The sequence below is a fragment of the Mesoplodon mirus genome (assembly GCF_964341445.2).
Source record: "Mesoplodon mirus genome assembly, chromosome: 7".
In the NCBI taxonomy this organism is placed as follows: domain Eukaryota; kingdom Metazoa; phylum Chordata; class Mammalia; order Artiodactyla; family Ziphiidae; genus Mesoplodon; species Mesoplodon mirus.
The window spans coordinates 101145228-101167835 of record NC_138983.1 but is presented as its reverse complement, the minus strand read 5'-3'; the positions used below and the strand labels follow the sequence as shown (position 1 = coordinate 101167835).

Sequence of the window (22608 nt, the reverse complement as noted above, 5' to 3'; positions counted from 1 at the left end):
GCTCACCTCTTAAAATTTCCTACATTTCAGGCCTGAGATTCAGGCTGGTCTGAAAGTCTTGGCATCTTTTGGTTAAAGGGATTTTTCCAGCCTTTCTCTGTGCTGAGCCCGGCCCGTGATTATGAAGCCCACCCCTGGAGGGAGGCTAGCAGTAACATTCCCACTTTACAAGTGAAGGGGGCCGAGTTGTAAAGCGGCGCCATTCCTGCCCGAGTGTTTAAGAGGGTCACAGAGCAGCCGGAGTGAGAGTTGCAGCACGCCGTCTTCACCGGGCCTGCGGTAGCCTGGGCTGCATCACCCGTAAGCACAGGCCAGGAGTTTGGGGTTTCTCCTGCTGCCATGACAGGAGACCCTCGCGGTTGGGGTGATTCCACCATTCCGGCAAGAGTAGATGGGGATCTCTCCCACCTTGGGATACCCTTGGAGAAAAGCTAAGTGTGTTCCACCATTGAGAACACAGGTCAGGCTAGCCCAGGCCAGGGTGAGGTTCATCCCCACAACTGGCTGCCATTAAATGCTGGGAATGCCCCCAAGAGAGGCTGATCAGGGGACCAGCCGGCTGGGCAGAAGTGGGAGTGATACTTGAAGTGGTCTAGGGAGAGGAGGAGGAATATGCGAGCAGCATGTGAGGGGTGTGTCCATGATTTCATCTAGAAAAACGGGCTGTGGGAGCTTAGCTCAGGTGTTAACGAAATACCAAACTCATACACCCACCCCCACCCCCGGCCGGTGATGGACACAGGGTCATCTTCGGGGAACTCTTTTTTTTTTTTTTTTTTTTTTTTTTCTTTTTGCGGTATGCGGGCCTCTCACTGTTGTGGCCTCTCCCGTTGCGGAGCACAGGCTCCGGACGCGCAGGCCCAGCGGCCATGGCTCACGGGCCCAGCCGCTCCGCGGCATATGGGATCCTCCCAGACCGGGGCACGAACCCGTATCCCCTGCATCGGCAGGCGGACTCTCAACCACTGCGCCACCAGGGAGGCCCCGGGGAACTCTTTAACAGCACAGTGATCATTATGGAATTATTTGTGTGTTAGAAACAATGTGACTAGCAAAGCAGTTGAACTGTTTCTTTGGCTAGAGCAAAAGTGAGGAGTGATGTTAGGCTGGGGTGATTGGAGGAAAAGCCCCAAGTGGATGCTAGATTGAGCAGGGGGGCAGGAGGAACACAGGCGGAGCTGGGGTGTGAGCAGTTCAGCCCTGCCCGCCGCCCCCCCACCCCCCCACCCCTCCAACCCCCATGAAGGGGGTTGGAGTCTTGTCTTTGAAATGTCCTTAGATGCTTGTTGCCTGGGAAGGAAGGCGTGGAGACGTGCCAGGTGGGTGACTGGTGTCACTGAGGGCCTTCTTCCTAGACAGGAAGTAGGAGCAGCCCCTCGATGGCAGTGAAATGCTTTTCCCCCCACGGGTGTGGAAAGAGGACAGACGGACTTGTAGCAATCTGGTTGAGTTCTTTGAAATTGCCCTTGACCCTTGTGTGTGCACCAGGAAGCCTTTCCTTTCCCTTTGCCAGGCTCCTCTTGCCTTGGTCTCCCCAGCTTCCCAGCCTCCCACCATTCTTTCCCTACCCTTTTTCTTCACCCTCGCCCCTGCTGACCCAAGTGAACATGGGTGCTATGTCTGTGTAGATGGCAGTTGGGGGCTATTTGGTCTCTTGATGACATCAGCCTTTTTTGTTGACTAGCAGCTGTTTCCATAGTCATTTGTAGCTCTGCCCTGATTGGTTGGCTCTTACTGTGAGGTCACTCACCCCCCTTTAAAAGTAAGCCACCTTGGAGAGTTAAGCAGTTAGGGAGTGATCTCACATGCCTATAGAGGGATGGTGTAGATGCCTCACCTTGACCCTTGAAGGATGGATTGTGAGTGGGCTACGCACCTCATTTTCTGCTTTCTTTGCTGGTTGTGTTCAGCTGTCCTTCCTTTGGGACGTCTTTCTGAGGGTTTTGTGCTTCCGGCGTGTGAGGCCCCTGGTCTCCAAAGGGGGGTGGTCTGTTGGTAGCAGATTGCCTTGGGCATGGGGGTCCTGCCTGCTCCTGGTGACCTTTGTTCCCTCCTTTCCGGGTTGTCTCCCCTCCCCTAGGGAAGTGTTATGATGGAAGCAAAGCTGACCACTTTGAAGCCCCAGAAGACAGTGATCTTCCTGAGGACATGGACACGGAGCCCCCCAGAGAGTCCCCCGCCGACCAGGCGGCCCCGGACGCGTCACGCAGCCCCACCCTCCGGCTGAACAGAAAGCGCAAGGTGTCTGGCGATAGGAACCACACTGAGACCACTGTGCTCCCGAAGGACTCTCTGCTGAAAGCCAAGCGGAGACGGGTCTCCAAAGGTGAGCTCGGTTTGGCTTCGGGCCCGCAGGGCACCCTACGGAAGTCCTGGAGCGGAGCAGTGGAAAGTTCCAGTCCCACCCTGGATCCCTGGGGGGAGCCACTCACACCTCCCCACCCCCCACCCCCATCCCACCCCCCACCCCCCCAAAGCCAGGTGGCGGGGCTGGAGCCCAAAGGTGGCCAAAGGCAAATAGGCCCCCTCCCGAGACTTGGTGACAAGTTCCAGCCAACACAGTGACCACACCCGTCCCTTCCCCCACCCCTGTTAGTGATGTGTAAGACAGTTTGTTCCCCACCCCCACCCCTGCCCCGGGGGGCTTCTTCATTAATTTGTAGTTATTTCTCCATTAGCTGACTGGCCTGAGAGGGAAATGACAAACAGTTCCTCTAACCGCTTAGAAGAGCCACATTATAGTGAGCTGACCAACCTGAGGTGTGCATTGAATTAACAGGGCTCCATCCCAGAAAGCAGCGCCGCTTGCTGCACCTTAGAGAACGGGGGGAGCAGAGAGCAAACCTGGCCGGCAGGGCAGGAAGGAAGTGACCCAGGCGGTTCACCCTACGGTCACCCCCCAGGGCAATAGCATCTCCAAAGAGAAACCTGGCAGGAAAAGGGCAGAGGCCAAAAGCAACAGCAGCTGGTTGGAGGAGTCCCTTAAATGCAGTGACAATGAACAAGGTACACACGGGGCGGGGGGCGCTCCTGGAGGGTGGATCACTCGCCCTCTGTGGGAAACGGCCCTGGAGGGGACCTGAGCGCCATCCAAGTTGACAAGAGTAGCGTGTGGCGAGCAGGGAGTTTTCTTCATGAGGTCCTTTCAGCCTGCACACTTCCTTATGGAATGGACAGTGAGGCGGGAGCTCGACTTCCTGGGCTGCTCCTCATCACCCAGCCCGCAGCTGGGCAGGAAGGGAAGTCTTGGGTGACCCCGGGCGCTTGTCAGTGCCCTCATTCCAGCCTCAGGCTGTCCCCAGTCGCCCTGTCCCGAGCACCCAGGCCCCCCACGGGTGGGGACGGGAGCGCACGAAGGGCTGGCTTCTGCCCTCTCGTGCGGCCCTTTGAAGCAACTTGCCATTTGGCGTTTCGCGGGTTAGCCTATTTGCCGGTTGAATGTGGGATGATTAAAATATTAGTGCTTTGAAAACATAATCGGTATATCTTTAAAAACTGAAGCTGCTCCAACGATCAGTGCTAACAATGGGCTTTTCTTTCCTCACCGGCTACAACTGTGTAACGCCCGCTGCTTCTCCCCCTGACAGATGTGCTGTGCATGGACGGAGAAATGGATCGGCAGCCTTCGCCCCTGCCGCAGAAATACACTGACAACAGCGAGAAACCATCCGGGAAGCGACCGTGCAAAACCAAGCATTTGATCCCTCAGGAGCCCAGGCGGGGCTTGCCGCTGCCAGGGGACTCCTACGTGGACAATGCGGATGGCAAGGTACCTCTTGCCCCTGGCTCTCCCCCGCCCCCCAGGCCTGTGCAGGCACATCCCGCCTGCCTACTTCTCTGCTTCTGGGGACAAAGCTTTCCTTTTCCTGAACCCCTCCCCCAAAAATGTCACTGCCCCTTCCTAGGGGACCTGTCTCCTGGGTGGCGGTGAAGTTTCCAGCGAGTAAAAATGCAGCCCCTTCCTCGCGCCCCGCCTCCCTCAGACAGAGAGGAGGAAAAGTGCTTTCCGCCACTCAGGAGCGGCCTGAGCCCAGTTCCGACTATGATCTTTCGCCGGCCAAGCAGGACCAGAAGCCCTTGGACCGTTTGCAGCAATTGTTACCAGCTTCCCAGGCCTCGCAGCTGACATGCTCAAGCTCCCCTCCAGAGACCACCCAGTCCCGCCCGATGCCACCGGAAGCGCGGAGACTTATTGTCAATAAGAACGCAGGCGAGACCCTCCTACAGCAGGCCTCCCGGCTTGGCTACGAGGTGAGCATCCTTGTGGGTGCCCCGGATCAGGATCCGCCGGCTGCTGCTCCTTGGGTGGGGGACACACTGGCTGGGGATGGGGGGCGGGTCTCAGAGCCCAGCCCCCTCCACGTGGCGGACTGGGCTGGGTGTTCCAGCAGGGTGTTTGCGTTGGCCCCGCTCACACTGCGGGCTCTTTGGTGGCTTGTTCAGTCGTGGTGTGAAAAGAAAGGCAGGCCTCTCTGATGTTCCGTTCCCGTTCAGGCAGGTAGGCTGCTTCGGCCAGTCCGGCTCACTTATCTCTGATACAAAATCTGACCTAACCCAGGGCTTGGCGACCAGGGGAATTTTAATGAGCCCTTTTGGATTCTGAATAGCAAGAAGGAGAGTAGTTATTAGCTCTACTAACTTGTGCTGTTTGGGGCAGAGTGATGCCCCTGTGGGGTAGCGGGTGGGAAGTGTCTGTGCAGAGTAGGGGTGGGAGTGGGGCAGACCTGAGCAGTCTCTTTCTGAGAGGGCACGGGAGCCGAGGGCTGATGGGCGGGGAGCAGGGGTTGAGCCTTGCACAGAACTCCCTGTCCACACTGCTGTATCCCAACCCAGCACGGCTGATGACAGTGACAGCCTCTATTGCTAGAGCAACACAGAAAGAGAGCTGATACCTGCCTAAGCCCGTGTGATCTGTAGTAACTCCTTTCACCCTGTTAACATCTTCACTTGGGAGTAACGAGTACTAGCCCACTCTCGGATGAGGAAACTGAGCCTCAGAGGCGTTAGCTGATCCCCGTACAGGTAGCAATCCAGCAGTGCTCCACAGCCCACCACGCTCCTCAGCAAGACTGGCTCACACTGGAATTGCCCTTTTTACAGTTCAAAACCTCTGTGAGACAGATGACTCTCCATGCCCTGTGCAGTTCCCCCACCATACTTGTCAGTAGCAATTGTGATGTGATAGCCCACAGGGCAAAGGCATTTTTCTGTGCTGGCATCAGCCCTCTGGGAGTTGAATGGTGACAGTAAAACGCGGTTCAGCAGGCTGAGCGTGGAGGTGTGGCTGAGCACTGGGGTGGCAGGACCCAGGCTGGCCCGGAGCCCTGGCGCCCACACCCTCAGCCAGCTCTGTGCCCCTGTCCCCCGTCTCCCGTCGTGTCCCCCCACCCCGGTCCATAGTGCCGTGAGCCCTTGGAAGTGTGCCTGCCTTGGCCCTAAGGCCTGACTGTGGGTGGGAAGTTGGAAGCACTAGGGCTATGCTTAGTTTGGGGGTGTTTTTTGTTGTTGTTGTGGGTTGAATGTGCTGTTGTTTATATCTACACGTCTCTTGGAGACCTCTCCATTAGCTAGAGAGCACTTTGTGGTAGTTAGCGCAGTTACTTGCAGGTGAAGTCCAAGGAGCACCCAGTTGGTTTCCCAAGAGCTGAGAGCGGGCGCCTAGGAGGACAGAGCAGATGTTGCACATAGTGTTGAGCTAGACCCCCCGTGGTTGAGAAAATAGTCTCCTTGCTTCCAGCAAACGCTGGAGGTGGGGGGGAGACCCCTAACCCCAACTTTTGGGTTAGGGTTGAGAAAGTAGACTCCCGCTTCCAGCAAATGCTGGAGATGGGGGTGGCGGGGTGCTGCTGCACCCGCCGTGGAGGGCGGGGCTCCGAGCCCCACCTGTGAACTTGGCATCATTTCCAGCAGCCTCCCTTTGGGACCAGAGACGTCAAAAGACCCTCGTTGGTCCTCTAAGACAGTTTCCATTTTGGTTTGGTGGCTCTGAGGCCTGGACCAAGGGGCACTTGATCCATACTTTTTTAGGCTACCTGGCCTTTGATTGCACAGGAAGCCTTGGGAATGTTTACGGTGGGATTTGTTTTTTTCTTCAAATGTAAATTTCAATATGTAGATTCCACAGATCACCAGTGTTGATGCTGAACATTGTGACAAGTAGATGAACGCTTTCAACTTTGAATCCAACTTTCTGGGATTTCTCTGGGCAGAATTTTAAATGTTGGGATGATGGCCCAGTTGGGAGATGTGGCAGCTTAAACCTTTTAAAATTGAAGGACAGTTTGCTTAAGCAGATAAGGGTGTGGTTTGGGAGGGTTTTCCTGAAGTTTTGTCTTTAGCATTCTTGATTATTTTCTTCTGCTTAGCCAAAGATACCATGTGCAGTATAAAGGCTGTCTGAGCTTTATGTCATGATAATCTGGTTCTGGAAGTTTAGAAACACACTCTGGCTTCAGATCCGCGTTAAATAGATCACTTGTGTGGCCAAAGACCTCAAACCTTTCCCTCCTGGGAAAAAGGCTTCTATTTCTTAGGCTAAAACGCCAGTGTGCAACCACATGCTTGTGCCTTTAGCGGTGATGGTTAAATTTTCTATGAATTGAATAAGTCATGTTTTTTAAAAAGTTAATGAGGCATCTAATTAACTAACAACGTCGGGCTTATGGCCTTTATGGTTACATTTTGCGGGTAATGGCATTCGGCTTATAGCCGCTGAACAGAGAGCTGTCCGACAAAAGCAGTTTGACTTTGCTCGGGAATGGCTGGGCTGCCCTTCAGACACTCCCGTTTATTTCTAGCGGAGAAAATAAACCAAGGAATGTGTTGCGTCGACAGACTCGCCCCGCCTCTTCACCTTTCAGTTAGAGAAAGTGTCGGTGGCGATGGTTGCCATCCATTTAGAGGCCATCACCCTCCTAGCTAGGAGAGTGTAGTTAGCCCACTTGACCCCCAACAGAGAAGGCCTGTGGGATGCTCGTCACAGCTGGATTGCATCCCTCTAACTGGGGCCCTCTTGGGCCTTTTGAACCTTCCCAGCTGACCAGGTACCAAAGACCTGAGTTATAGGTCTAGTACTTCATGTTAATTGAACTTGGGGTTTAATATCTCTGGGCCTCAGTTTCCAAGTGTTGAATGAGGATAGTACTACCTTCCTTTCCTGCTATCTCCTGGGTTCCTGTGGGTGACAGAAGACGTCCTCATCTGGGGGAATGGGAACCACTGTGTAAACAGTGGGATCAACATGGTTGAGTTAGGACAGCCCGTGGCCAAAAGTCTGACCTGGCCGTGGGGCTACTGCTGCCTTTGCTGCCATCTTCCAGGAGAAGAGAGTTGACTTACCCACCAGCTTGGACGGCCTTTCATTTCTAGGTACCCTTGAATCTGCCCTAGTAGTGATGAAGGTTTCCAGGTGAAGGCCATGATTGTCACAGCAAATAAACCCTGGGTTGAGTAAATTGATGTGTGCACAGCAGTTGGTGGCCTTCAGAACTGATCCCAGAGCCACGTGACAGGGCCTCTCCCTGGCTGGGGCACACAACTCATTAGCTTGCAGCCGTCCACTCAAGTCTGGCTAGTGAGGGCCTGCTAAAAGCGCAGCAGCTTCATGCGGTATCCTGGATACCAGGGCTCGGGGCAGGTGGCCTGGGAGCCCAGAGGATTGTGGGCTTTCTGGCAGGTTGGGATGTAAACGGAGAAACGCATTCGTGGGCGTGCCTTTTGTCTTCCTCCTCTTGTTTTGGAAGGGAGCTGCTGCAGTGACCCGAAGTAACAGGGCACTGATGGCCAGGTTTACCAGCATGCCCCATTGGGTTCACGTGGTAAGCAAATGGAACATTCTAGTTCTCTCCCAAGTGAGTGGTCACCTTTGATTGGCGTGTCCTCCAAAGGGCATAAAAGGTTTTACAGAACCCATCTCGCACTTATGGGCGGCTAGAATGACCCCCGTTTTAGGTTTAACAGATGAGTTACCTGAGAGATGTCACAAGGAGGCCTGTTCTGACCCCATCCCATCCCCCCTTACCAGCAGACCATGTGTTGGGCCACATGCATGTTCTGCCTACTCCCAGCTCTCAGAACCTGACAGCTCTCTGCTGGGCACAACTTACCCAGTATAAACAGTATAACGTGTTTTCTGGTGGCAAATGCTTTCGATGTGTCTGAAAACTTTCTTAAGGTAATAAAACATTGAATAAATTCCTGCTCTGCTTACTGGGAGTGGTTCATATTAATATTTTAACAAGCCAAAGAAAGAAGGTTAATAACAGTGATTCTAATGCACAGTGTTGACACAGAACATCTCTGGGGGGGGTGGGTGGTGAACGTTTTATTTGATTCTTGAAATGTGGAGGTTGCAGCGTGGTGTATCAGGTTCCTGTCATTAACTTGAGTAAATATGAGAATATTAAGACTGATTCTGCCCCGAGAGGGTGGAGTGAGGCAAAATAGAGGGTGGGGTTATTGGAGGCATTTTGGGTCATTCCTCGAGAATGGAGGGAGAGAGCTTCTCTTTAACTCTACTTAACGTACAGACAAGAGCGTCTGAGGCCCAGGTTCTGATTTGGGGTCTTAACAAGGGGCGCGAGGATGTAGCTGACCTGCGTGTCCCTGCTTCTCTAAGCTGGGGAATGTTCTCTGGCTGATTTAAGCTCTCTTTAAGTGTTGGTCATCCATACTTTGATCTAAACTTGTGTTATCGTCCACTGCCACTGACCGAACAGACCCATCAAGTGAGAATGGTCTGTGCTTGGCAATGTGTCATCTAAGATGTTAGCAGCCGTGACACCTCTGTACTGGTCACGTCGGCCCCTGGGCTGAGGGCTCTCATCGTTATCCGAATGCGTCCTCTCAGCAGCCCTGTGGAAGCTTGGAGAAGTTCAAGGGTAACTTGTCCATGGCCAGGCCACTGGTGCAGCAGAGCCTTAGACAACACTGTCTGCATCTCCAAGCCCTTCTCACACACTCTCGCCCCCCAGCAGGATGCCTGCCGCCTGCCCGCGCCATGGTGGGCTTTTGGCCCCAAGGATGTATGCCTTTGAAAGTGGGCACCGCCAAGCTATGGGGAGGTCACCCTTACAAGGTTCACTGTATGGTGGTCTGATGGTATCTCCTCTCCTCTCCTCTCCTCTCCCCGTAGGAAGTGGTCTTGTACTGCCTGGAGAACAAGATTTGTGATGTGAACCACTGCGACAACGCGGGTTACCGTGCCCTGCACGAGGCTTGTGCAAGAGGTTGGCTCAACATCGTACGACACCTCCTTGAATATGGCGCCGATGTCAACTGCAGTGCCCAGGATGGAACCGGGTCAGTGGCGGTCTTGCGCTCTTGGCCTGGCCCTGCTGGGGCATAGGCAGTGGTTCTCAGGGTGTGCGGGGAACCCCAGAAGGAAAGATGGAGAGTGAGTGCCATGTAAGCACACTGATGGCGGAGTCCTCTAGAATGGAACCGGACAGATCTTTCTGGCGAATTTACATAGAACTTTAAAAGTCTGTGACGCTCTTATGGACAGAAGTCCCTGAAAATGTTGAGCCTGCATGAATAATCAGGGGTGTTCTCTTTTAAGACCCTGGACTCTTCACCAGCGTCTGTTGAATCTCAATCTTGAACATATATGTGAGTTGAAAGTTGCAGGAGTACAGACAGGTCCAGTGGCAACTGGCTTGATAGGACCTGCCGTGTCCACCCACATCCCCGGGCCTGGCCCCCACTCTGTCCTTGACCTCGGTTTATTGGCCAGAGGCCCAGGTCTGAGTCAGCCCAAGCATCTTCCCGGTTGTACCTGGGATGCCACCACGAGGCAGGGCACTGGGGCTTTCCTGACAGTCATAAAATGAGCAAAACCGTAAGGTATTTGGTGGTTCGTGGTTTCCAAATAGCATCCTTTCTGGATGGGACTGCGGACAGTGTTCCTGACCCCAGCGGACACGGGCAGGAGGACTCTGTATCCTCCTGAGAACTCGCCCTGCCTGTCGACTGCTTCTGGGCGAGAGGGTTGATCACTCATCTCCAAGTTGGTTTCAGGAGAGGTTCCACTTTGCCCCTAGTTTCTTTTACAAACTGCACTTTTTGGGTTTTGTTTGTAATGGTGTAACAATGGCTTCTCGTATCTGCTTCCTTGATGCTGGGGTTCTTCCCCCCACCCCGCCGTATGTTACCTTCTTACAGTCTGTCACTATTTAAGTTCATTGGAAACGTTTTCATCGTTGTCTGAGTTCCTCCTTGGGCCATGCATTAAGAGAGATTTGCATTGAAGAATTAGGCCTGAGATGGTCCCTTCACCTGTCCCGTAAAGGGTTATGTGTTGAAATAACAGAGTAATTTGTCGCAGCGACCGTAAACTCACCTCCTCAGTGAAATAGCGCGCCTACGAGCCTTGGCCGCACACGCTCGATTTTGCCCCGTGTCCTTAGAAGCAAGCGTCTCGTGCACAGGTGTAATCCCCCGCACCTCTCCTAGGCCTCTCCACGATGCTGTCAAGAATGATCATCTCGAAATTGTCCGCTTGCTCCTCTCCTACGGTGCTGATCCTACCCTGGCTACGTACTCAGGTAGAACCATCAAGAAAGTGAGCCACAGCGAACTTCTGGAGAAGTTCTTAACAGGTATGGCAGAGGTCAAGACACGGTCTTGTTCAAGCATCTAGACGGTGACTTCACAGCCTTTCACCTGGGTTCCCCCTACCCCCACCCCCCGTTTACTGTAAGTGACCCTTTACTGGGAAAAGCGGCCCAATGTTAGTCTGTCAAAGAAGAGATACATACTTTGAGTTTTGCAAGGTGGGGGGCTGGAAAACTCTTAGCTAGCCAGGCTAGCTTTTGTTTGGCAGGCTGGGGCGGTGAGGCGGGCAGTCCCTCAGGAAGGGGGGTGGACGCGTGGGGAGGTTTCAGTCAGATACCTGGAGGCGTGTGCAGTGGGACTTATCAGGAGGTGACATCAGCCCCAGCGTGAGATGTTCCCGAACTCCAGCAGCATTTGCCTCTTACCAGCAGGCGTTATCTTGTCCTTGTTTCTGTTTCTCTCTCTCTCTCTCCCCCTCTCTCTGCAGACTGTTTAAATAACCTGCAGGCTCCTGACGACGGTAGCCCCGGTTGCTCTTCGGAGTTCTCTGGCAGCTCTGTGTGTGGTGAGCAGGCTTGTTCGTTTCAGTTGGGCTTGTGGGGGTGGGGGTGGGGGTGGTGCTGTGAGCAGGACTTGCTTGGGAAAGAATTTTTCCAGGGTCCTTTTTGGCGAACAGCTGGAATCTTGCTCCAGCTTACTGACCTCTCTCTTGTTTGCCCCCCCGGTTAGAACCAGATGATGAAAGTGGTTACGATGTTTTAGCAAATCCCCCACGACCAGAGGACCAGGATGACAGCAACGAGGCCTATGGTGACCTATTGGAATCTGAATTTTCCGAAGACCCCCTTTTGCCGTGTTATAACGTCCAGGTGTCCGTCGCTCAGGGGTGAGCGTGGCCAGCGTGTGGTCGAGAGCCAGCCCAGCTGCTCTGTGGGGTGGCAGGAGTTAGAAATCCCCTTCAGCAGATGAGGGTGGCTGGGTTGGGGGGTGAGTGAATTCCTCACCAAGTGTCCACCGACCTCACATAATGCAGTGGAACTTTTCCAGAAAAGTTTGGGGTGTGGGAGGGTTCCCCAGCCAACTGCCCTCATTGGAACACACCCCTAGAGCCCAAAGGACACGGGAGTCAGCGACTGCAATTGCACAGTTTCAGTAAACTCTTGGGGAAGGGATCCTCCCCAAACGGCTACCATAGGGGCCTTCCAAGGCGCGTGAGGTCCACGGGACGATACTGATGTGTACCCTCTTCTCGTATAAGATTAGAGAAAGCCGTATGTGGCACCTGGGATCTTATGTGTCTTCAGATTTGCTTAGATCGAGTCTTGTCCCCACGGTCGGGCCACTGTGCCCCATGACCAACCCTTCGGAGTGAACACATCAGGAGACCTTTCTCTGCTGTGTGTTGACCCTGGTGCTTAAGGAGTAGCATCCCCCTTGGACTCTGAGGCTGGGAACGTGTCTGCCTTTGTGGTGACATTCTATTTGGGATAGAGATCATAAAGCATGGCAGGGTATCAGGAAGGATTTTACCACCTCCCTTCTCGAAAAAGCCTCAATCCCGGCAGCAGTGAGGGGCGGCTTGGAGGTGTGGGAAAGGAAAGGAAAGCCAGGTGACCTCGAGTGTTTCTCATGCTCTCTCCGTGAGGGCCGGAGGAGAGGAGAGGTCAAAGAGGTGTTTGCCATCTCCATTGGGTTGGCATACAGACTGGTTTTCCCCAGTGACTAGAACGGGGTACACTTACTTGGAGAGGGGTGACCTGAGTTGTGGCCAGAGCCAAGGCAGCACTGGGGTGGCCTGCAACGAGGCTCATTCAGGGGCGCTGCTCCTGCTTTTGTCTAAGTTGGCTGATCCGCCCTAGGTGGTCTCTTAACACATGCACATGAGTCCAGAGTTCCCCTGCTAGAAGTAGATCTTCCGGGCTTCCCTGGTGGCACAGTGGTTAAGAATCCGCCTGCCAGTGCAGGGGACACAGGTTCGAGCCCTGGTCGGGGAAGATCCCACATGCCACGGAGCAACTAAGCCCGTGCGCAGCAACAGGCCCAACGCAGCCAAAAATAAATAAATAAATAAAATTAAAAAAAAAAAAAGAAGAAGTAGATCTTCTAAGGACAGTGAGAAGTGGGGTGGGGGTGGGGTAATCAAAGTGGAAGTAGCAGGCCCTTTCACCGCCAGGAGACGGGTAGTTCATAGTTGGGAGCGCCTCTAATTTTGCCGGAAACTCAAACCACTGTCCTTTCTCTGGTGTAGGCCTCATAACTGGCTGTTGCTCTCAGACCTGCTCAAGAAACTGCAAATGTCCTCCTGCATATTCCGCTGCAATTTCCCAAATGTGGAAATTGTCACCATCGCGGAGGCCGAGATCTACCGGCAAGTGTCAGCAAGTCTCTTATTCTCTTGCCCCAAGGACCTAGAGTCCTTTAATCCAGAAAGTAAGGAGCTCTTAGATCTGGTGGAGTTCATGAACGAGCTTCAGACTCTGCTGGGCTCATCCGTGGAGTGGATCCTCCCCAGAGACCTGGACTCAGACGACGACTGGTGAGCTCGCCGGGGCCCGCCGTGTACAGTGTGTCATGGTGTTAATCCTTGTGCATATGTGTCCTAATACGACTATTTCTGTAAAGAAAGGACACTATGAGACACGACTCCAGTCGGAAGGACTTCAAAACATGTTTTTTTCTTTTTAAAATTTGAAGTCAGTTTTTATGAAGTTGTTAATAAAGTTTCTTTACTTTTCAATGTACACATGCTTTGGAATATGTTTGATTTTACTCGGAACAATTGTTTCTTTTCTTTTTTAAGGAGAAAAAAAAAAGGCAAAGGAGCTCCACACTTTGACTTAATTTCATACAAAGCTCCGACGACAGAGGCCATAACTGTTGAGAGTTGCTTTTGGGGCAAATTAAACCAGTAAAATTTTAAACTCTTCCTCCATATTAAAGGGATTGAATAAATTGGCCACTTTGGTGCACCTGTGTCCTGCAAATTGTCCAGTTGGAGATGGAGGTTTAGAAAGTGAGTTTCAGTCTTGTTTAAGTCTCTTCCCATCAGACTGGTCTCGTGATTTCCTACACACCATGTTACTTCCTGTCTACCTTTCCTTGGTGTTGTTCATGCCTGGATTGTCTCCTGTACCTGCTCAAACCTTGGTCCATTCTCATTTGTACCATGGAAGTTTGTCATGCTGGATACTGTCAGAACTAATTTTACTTAAGTTTGCGTTAAAGTGCAAAGCACACGTTTTGTATATTTTCTGTTTTTTGTGTTTGTCTATATTTTATGGTTTTGCTTCAAGAAATATTATGGGAAGGGAAATAGCAAGATGTAAAGAGCAAAAAAGTCATCATTCTCTTTCAATTGTTAGAATATCTATCTGCAATCATAATTATGATGCACTGTGGTATGTGTTAAAATAGGAAATACATGTAACGTCCTGTAGGAGCAGCAAACTCAGTGGTGTTGGTGAGGGTGTGTCATGGAAGTAATCACAAAGCAGGTGACTGTTGGTTGGGGTCTTGAAACATTAGTGTGCCTTCCCTGTGTCCAGTAGTGGTCTGGAGGGGTCAGGAAGCCTGCCTTTGAATTTGAGGGAACAGAGGGTTTGAGGTCCTCTCTCTTCCATTGCTCTAGTACACTGCACAGCAGCAGTATACTGGGTTTATAGTTGACGTTGAAATCGCTGATTGATCATTAAGATTGGGATGTATCTTTGGAAATGAAAATAGGAAGAATCGTATGCTTTTTCTTTTTTTTCTTTTTTTTCCTATATCTGAAAAGGTATGTAGTACTTTGCTGAGTGGTTGGGAATAACGTTTGCAGTATTCAGTGTATTCAGTTTTAGTATCTAAATAGAATTAAATTGTTGCTGTAAACTGGAATAGCACTTTGTTACTGACAAGTTTTAGAATGCATCTGTTCGTCAATTACCTGTTTGGAAAGATTGTAGTTAATGATTTTGAGAATGTGGCTATAAACCTCCAACTGACTCAAGAAAAGCAAATAAGTCAAGATTGACAAATGTATAGGCTCTTCATCTTATTGTGTGTGTGGGTTTTTTTTTTTTTCCTTTTAGTTATTTGTCAAGGTATAAAGAATTCTATCACACTTAAGACAAGTTACGTAAACTTCACGGGGTGTGTTCTGACATGGCATGGAGCAGATCACATGGCCTAGATCTTAAAGGTGATTTTATGTTTAAACTTTCATGAAAACATATGTGATTGAAACACATTAATATATTGATACAAAGGGCAGTTAATTTTTGTCTTTTTTGTGTGTGTGTGTGGTACTGTTGTGGCCTCTCCCGTTGCGGAGCACAGGCTCTGGACACGCAGGCTCAGCGGCTATGGCTCACGGGCCTAGCCGCTCCGCGGCATGTGGGATCTTCCCGGACCGGGGCACGAACCCATGTCCCCTGCATTGGCAGGCAGACTCTCAACCACTGCGCCACCAGGGAAGCCCTAATTTTTGTCTTTTAATACATGTGAGCGCAGCTTTCATTTTGCTGAAAGAATATGACCAGTTTTCAGTTTGGGATTCTACCATTTAGTAAAGATAGTCCACTTAATTTTAGAAATAAGAGATTTAATATATAATACCTAATAATACTTTTATGTATGTTTTTTTACTGAAAACATTTATTGTAATACTGTGAAGAAACTATGCCATTTTAGTCTTCAAGACTTAAATGAATCAAGTGTTTATTAGCTGTTGTAGTTTTTAAACTAATAAAAGTCAGTACATCAGCAATTTGTAAATACAGTTTTTAAAATAATGCCTTAACAACTTTACAGTGGTTATAATGACTGTATTTAGGCCTAAAGTTAGTTAATAATTTGACATGAAGGCTTTTTAATAGTTTGATGGTGCAGATCAGGGATAGGTAAACTCTGGCTGGTGGGCCAGATCCAGCCCGTCGCCTGGCTTTGTAAAGGAAGTTTTTCTGGAACAGAGTCGCACCCATTGTTTACATGGTAGTTGTGGCTCCTTTCACCCTACACCAGTGGGGCAGAGTAGTTGCAACAGAAACTGTATAGCCCACAAATCTGGAAATGTTTAAATTTAGATTTTAAAAATTGAAAAATTCTTTGAGCCTATACAGGGCAAGTCCATTGACCCCTGAGGTAGAAAACAGTCAGGAACTTGGGTGCGGAAGCCAAATGGCCTAGGTTCAAAGTCCCTTTCTCCCATTTCATAGCTAGTGACCATGGGCAAATCACTTAACCTCTATGCCTCATTATGAGGTTTAAATGCACTTATTTGTATAAATAGTGCCTGGCACATACTAAGCACTGTGTAAGTGATTGCTGTTGTTTCTGCTTGGAGCTTTAATAAGTTATTGTTAATAGAAAAACGACACTAATGATTTTCCTTTTAGAGTAACAAAGGCACTTTGAGTCTTTTACTTTTTCAGGAATGTAATAAGACTTTTTTCATTGACAGTCAGTGTTCCCTGTTACCAAAATTTACTTTATGAATATAAAGAATTGAATGTCTTCAAGACAGTACTTTTGCTTAAATGTCAAACCATTATTTCCCCAAGGCACATCAAACTGGCTCTGCATAGTCCAGGCCTCTAAAGCTTGTGTGCACACCCTAGGTAGCATGTGAGATACATTTTGTAAATATAGTTTTTTAAATAATGCTTGAGACTTCCCTGGCGGTCCAGCAGTTAACACTATGTGCTCCCAATGTAGGGGGCTTGGGTTCGATCCCTGCTCAAGGAACTAGATCCCACGTGCCTGCCATAACTAAGAGCCCACATGCCACAACTAAAAGATCCGGCATGCTGCAACTAAAGACCCGGCACAGCCAAACAAACAAACAAACAAATAAATAAATCTTTATAAAAAAATAAGTAAAATAAAATAATGCCTTAGGAGTTAGGAAAAGAAAATATTAGAACATTTTTACCTTTGTATTATTTTAAAAAATCTGTGTAGTTTATCATGTACATAAATACTATGTATGGAACTTTGTGTATATAATTTGTTAATAAATAAGATGCATATTAAAAAGTTTTCTTATGGTTTGCCCAGTGAGGTGTTTGGAGGCCATTGGAGGACAGGATGATGAAATATAGGGCCTCAGCAAAGATAGAATTTAGAACCAATTCCCTGACTTAGAAGATAAGGAAAATAATTCATAGACTGTAATTGAGTTGTCCAACTTTATGTAAGTGTTCAGAAACAGGAAAAACAGTGGCTAGAATCTAATCACTGACCGAGCAGAATCTGGGTCACTGGACTCGTAAACCAGAAGTGACTGTTGAATTTCTCAGGTTGATGCTCCTGGCATATATGCTTGATCTGTGTGTGTGTGTAACTCTCTGACATAATAAGCCATACTCAGGCACACCCTGTTTCCTTATTCAAGCATCTTAATTTCATCCCATTAAATCTTTGAAGTATCAGACTACCAGAAGGCATGAAGAAACCTGGGCTGAGAGTCTTCATTCCAGGAGACGTGATCTTGACTGCATGGCTGGTTTGAGGCGCATCACTCTGAACTGCAACCCGCTCATTGGTGACCTGGGTGCAAGTGCTTTGGCAGAATCTCTTAGTGAGGATTTATGGCTTAGAGGGAAATTCTAAAATTGAAAATATTGAATTTTTAATATGCTTAGCTTTTGGCATGATACTATTGTGATAGGTTTTTTTAAGCCTCATTTTACTCATAGCTTTTATTTTGCTTTTACACTTTCTCTAAGAGTTGCATATATCCTTTATAGAAAATACAGAGTAACAAGAGAACAATTACCTATCATTTTAATACCCAGATATAATCACTGTTCATTTTGGTGTATATACTTTCAGTCTTTTTTTTTCTACAAATATATATGTACACTTAGGGATTACAAAAATAGAATTGTAGTATACTTGCTATTTCATATTCCTGCTTTTTTCACTTAATGATGTATCATGTAGTATTGCGTCGTATTGATGTCCCATAGTTTAATCAGTTCTTTGCAATTCTATTTAGACAGTTTGCTTTTCCCTGTCAGAAACAATGTGAATACGTTGTATATACATCTCTGTGTCCATCGGGATTACTTCTGTAAAATAAGGTACTACAAGTGGAATGACTAAGTGTGACCTATTTTTAAGACATTTGATACACATGGCCAAATTACCACCCAGAAAGGCTATGCCAATTTGTAGTCCACCCCAACAGTAGATGCGAAGCCTGCCTCTCACAAACACTGGCCTGTAGCACTTGTAAAAAAATGTAAAACTACAAAAATGAGTACCTCTCCATTTTCTATGCAAGTGGGATTACTCCCAATTTTATAACTTTTTTCAATTAATTTAGTATGAGCATTTTAGCAAGTCAGTAAATTTGCATCTCCTACATCATTTTTTGTGATTGTTCAGTATTCCATTATATGAATATGCCACAGTGCACATAGCTTATCCATTCTTGTATATAAGCTTTGCCCAGTTTTTCAGTTACAAACAGTACTCTGATATATATCCTTACCTATATCTCTGACTATTTCTTTTGGTTAAATTCTTAGAAAGAGAGTTGTTGGATCCAAAGGGTATAGACATTATTTAAAGGCTTTTCTTACAGAATCTTGGCTTCATCTGATAGGAGAATAACCACATTGTGTTTTATTTTGTATTCATTTGATTGACTGGTGAGGTTTACTGGCTGTTTGTATTAATTTGGCTATTTGGTTAATTATACCCTGTGTCCATTCTTCTGTAGTGAGAGCTTGTAAGGGTTGTATCATATCCTGTCAGATCCGTATGTCTGACTTGCTATTTCTGTGTGTCATGGGGGTGTTGAAAGACTCCAGTTATTTTAATGTGATGGTCCACACAACACTTAAACAAAAGACTCATGATAGTTTCCTTTCATGTAATATTTTTTAATCCCTGTGCTTTAGTGATGATCCCTTTGGTTTAAATGAGTAGTAGGTTGTTCAGCCCCAGAACTACTAGAATTCATGATCCGTTTTTCTGGTTTTTGTCTGACCTTTTACTGCGAGGGTTCTTGACCATCATACTTTCATGATAGGTTTTTAGTATGTATTCTGTATTCACACATTGTTGAAAGTTTTTATTATTTGTATCCTCTTAGACTTGTCTTTTTTTCCTCTAAAACTAACAGTTATTACATTTCTTCTATTTTGTTTTCCCCTTTGAACTAGTTTCAAGTGTGATTTGGAGCTGAAGATCATGATCAAAACAATGCAGTGCATTTCTGAGCTCCACCAGGTTTTGCTTGTGAGGTTTACACGCCCCTGCCGCCCTTGCTAATTATGAACTGAGATTCATTTTGTGATGCTTTTTGCTCATAGGTTATATACAGTTATTCTTCAGTTCTGTAATTGTAAAATATGTTGTCTGATTTATTGTTACTAAAGCCAGGGTTATCATTGCACATCCAAGAAGAGGTTTTTAAATTGGATTATGCATTATGTGTGTGCGTATATGTTTCTGTTTTTTTCCATACCCAAAATTACAAACCTGCCATGACTTGTCTTGTGCAGGACTCTTCCACACGTGAGAAAATGAGAGTTTTCTATATGTTAAATCTGTAGAGTTAGCAAGTGACCTTTTGTCTTTCATCGAAAAGCACTTGACCTGCAGCAGTGCGGCCTCACCAGTGAAGGAGCAAAGGCTTTCCTAAAGGCCCTTGAAACCAACAGAACTCTGCTCGTTCTGGATATAAGAAAAAATCTGCTTGTTGGTATGTGGTCACTTTTTTTAAATTGATAAACACATAGCAAAACAAAAAATTTGTTCAGGTATTGACAGTTTTTTAAAACTTAATGTGTTTAACTTTCCTCATCATATACAGTGGGCCCTTGAACAACGTGGGCTTAGGGGTGTCGACCCCTACGCAGTTGAAGATCTGGGTATAAGTTTATAGTCAGTGGTTCCACATGTGTGGATTCAACCAACCTTGGATCATGTAGGACGATAGTACATATGTATTGAAAACTATGCGTGTGTCAGTGGACCCGTGAGGTTCAAACCCATGTTGTTCAAGCTTCAACTGTACTTTTCTAGTGTTGCACTTCCCTTATGTTTTTAGCAGCTAAGGTACTAATTAAAGTGAATTATACTTGTCAATTTTTCTTATCTCTACTCTGAATAGAGGTGAACCTAGATACTAAGCCTGCTTCCACCAAGAGCATTCTTTCTTTCCTGTGCAACCTCTGAATTCTTGCCAGGAGTACTTTATTCATTTGTCAGATTCACAAGTAATTTTGTAATCATCTTCTGTGTGCCAGAGACGGGTTTAGGGACTAGGGATAAAGCAGTGAACCAGACAGACAAAAGTCTTGCCCTCATGGAGCTTACATTCTAGTGAAGGAGATCAGATAGAAATGAGTAAATAGATAAGTCATATAATTTTAGAGAGTAGGAAGTGCAAAACTATCTTAATGTAAGGAGAGTGAGGGAGAGCAGGTAGGACTCCATTGGATAGGTTTGTTAGGGGACAGCTTCACTGGAGAAGTGGCATTTGAACGGAGACCTGAATGAAGAGAGGAGCAAGCCATGGAAGATGTGGAGTAAGCACATTCCAGGACAAGGAGGCAATGAGTATGTAGGCATGTAGGTGGGTGGAGTATTTAAGGAAAAGCAAGGAGACCAATCTGGGCAGAGTACCGAGTGAAGAAGAGTGTGGTATGACATGAGGTCAAGGAGCTAGCCAGGGGTCTGCTCTTGTAAAGTCTTGAAGGCCAGAGTAAAGATGTGGATTATTCTAAATGAGTAGAGGGGTTTGAACTGGAAAAAGGCATGATGCAAATCGTATCTGAATAATGTGACCTGGTATAGAGAAGGGACTTGGGAGGATAAAGAAGAGGAACAGGGGGCTTTCCTGGTGGCGCAGTGGTTGAGAATCCGCCTGCCAATGCATGGGACGCGGGTTCGTGCCCCAGTCCGGGAAGATCCCACGTGCCGCGGAACGGCTAGGCCCGTGAGCCATGGCCGCTGAGCCTGCGCGTCCTGAGCCTGTGCTCCGCAACGGGAGAGGCCACAACAGTGAGAGGCCCGTGTACCTCAAAAAAAAAAAAAAAAGAGGAACAGGGTGACCAGTTAGGAGACTATCCCAGTGCTCCAAATAAGAGATGTTTATGGCCTAGGTTAGGTTGGAAGTTTGCAGCAAGTGAAAAGTGGTTGAATTCAGGTTGTGTTTTGAGGGTGTAGCTATCAAGACCTGCAGATAGATGTGAGGTATGAAAGAAATAGTACCAAGGAGACAAGTCGTTGATGATTATGTGTGCAACTGGGTAGTATCCCTTAGAAGAAGGGGGCTGATGGGAGGAGCAGCTTTTGAGGGAATATCAGGACTTGGTTTGTTACCTTGGATGCCCTGGTTTGATATCTTAGATGCTCTTTAGGTATCTAAGCGTCTGGACGGTGCTCAGACTGTACTTTGTATCCAAAGGTAGCCAAAGCCACTTTAGATGCAAAATGTTTCAAGTTGACCTTTGCTGCTGCCAAAATAGTAGCCACTGTGGGCAGTCTGCAAGATGGCATCTTAGGTTTCTGAGGAAGAAATTAGAATACACAAGGGGAAATAAGTGTATAATTATATAATGTAGATTTCATATTTAAATGTATGGGAAAAGCAATAATTAGTTGGCTTTTGGTTTTAAATGGAAATAGCCACTCACTGGAAAATAATTACTCTAATTTCAATTCATTTTACTTTAGATCATTCTGTGATGAAAACAGTTACCAAAAAAGTTCTCCAGATGGAAGGAGTGCCAAGTCAGAGGTATATAACATGTTTCAGTTCTCTCGGAAGAATTTCTCTTTAATGGCTTGGTTTTCTTTCTTTCTTAAAAGAAAATTATCAAGGTACTTTCTGCCATCTTAAAACTAAGATTTGAGTCAAATCAAATGGCTTTTCTGTTTTTGAAAATGTTGTGTGATGCTTTAATTTAGGTTCCCAGATATGCAGATTGAAAACCTTTTAACTTTTTATTTTCTGTAACATATTATCGTTAGTCACAAATAGTCTTTTTTTTTTTGGTGATAAGAATGAATAGCAGGAGCAGCATTTGTGAAACCAAATCTAATATGAAACTGTTTCTTGTGAGTAAATTTGAATTTTGAAACAGCAAAACAATAAGGTTTAATAAAAAGCAAAATAAATTTTTTATTTTTATGATCTGCCAATTTCCCAGAAAGAGTTTCGTGGTGACTTTAGTTATATACCAGATACATTAAAATCACCAGTGGACAGCACATCTTTTATTCAGGTGCCCTCTGAAAGTTTTAAAAATTTGTTGACTTCATATCACAGAACGGTCCACTTTAAAATGGTTAAAATTATAAATTTTCTGTTTTGTGTAGTCTACCACAATTTTAAAAAAATGTGTTGTTTGAAGATTTTTGAGTTTTATAAAGGTATTGTATTAGCATAAAAATGAAAAATTTAAAAGACCACCTCTAATCCCATTATCCTATCAAGCAATATTTACATTTTAATTTTCTCTTCCTGCTGTCTATAAACATAATTCCACATAGCTTCAATATAATTTGCCATTCTTTTCATACTAAATTTAAATTCTGTGATTCATAGTTATACTTTTTAACATTGCATTCACAAGGTTTCATTGAGTAGGTCAATTTCTTAAATTGGTGAAAAATTGGAAATAACCTCAAATAAACTATTGTAAACATCTTCATAAATACAGCTTTTTTTTTTTATACTTCAAGTTGTATGTTTTTGATTCTCTATTAACTTGCTTGGACAATAGTGTATTAAATAAGTTGTTAAGAGTGTTTATGAAGTCAAAAAACTTATGATCGTCTGCCAATTGTTATTTCAAGAGAGTGATATTTTAATAATCAAATAGTACATTCAAAGAAGTTAAGATTTGTGATATCACACTAATTAGATATTATTATTAAAAATTTATATCCTATGTAAAGCATTCTTAAAATAGCTACATTGACTTTTGCTATGATATTAGAAATGGAAAGATATATAAATAAAACATGTATATGTAAAACATATTAGGAATTCTGTAAAATTAGTACAGAATAATAGGGCATCATGGAATGAGAACAGTTAAACATTTTTTT

General features: G+C 46.7%; 1 protein-coding gene and 1 pseudogene across 2 annotated transcripts in view; both read left to right on the top strand.

The window, feature by feature from the left end:
* LOC309808089 (BCL-6 corepressor-like) overlaps positions 1-13274 on the top strand; it is a gene marked incomplete at its 5' end in the record, with an annotated part of 30407 nt that extends 17133 nt beyond the window's left edge. Inside the window, 12 exon segments of the mRNA XM_082628091.1 lie at positions 2081-2326; positions 2679-2756; positions 2759-2824; positions 2827-3055; positions 3518-3579; positions 3582-3769; positions 3997-4251; positions 9134-9300; positions 10453-10598; positions 11042-11119; positions 11284-11440; positions 12803-13274. Of these exon segments, the coding sequence (XP_082484217.1) occupies positions 2081-2326; positions 2679-2756; positions 2759-2824; positions 2827-3055; positions 3518-3579; positions 3582-3769; positions 3997-4251; positions 9134-9300; positions 10453-10598; positions 11042-11119; positions 11284-11440; positions 12803-13094 (1964 nt within the window). The 3' untranslated portion in view covers positions 13095-13274.
* Positions 1-22608, top strand: part of LOC309808912 (centrosomal protein of 78 kDa-like) — an 823590-nt pseudogene that overhangs the window by 781170 nt on the left and 19812 nt on the right. The window contains exons 4-8 of the transcript in view: positions 13495-13567; positions 14625-14734; positions 16960-17134; positions 19136-19249; positions 21229-21379. The product of the transcript in view is annotated as a centrosomal protein of 78 kDa-like (transcript). The remainder of the gene's footprint in view (positions 1-13494; positions 13568-14624; positions 14735-16959; positions 17135-19135; positions 19250-21228; positions 21380-22608) is intronic.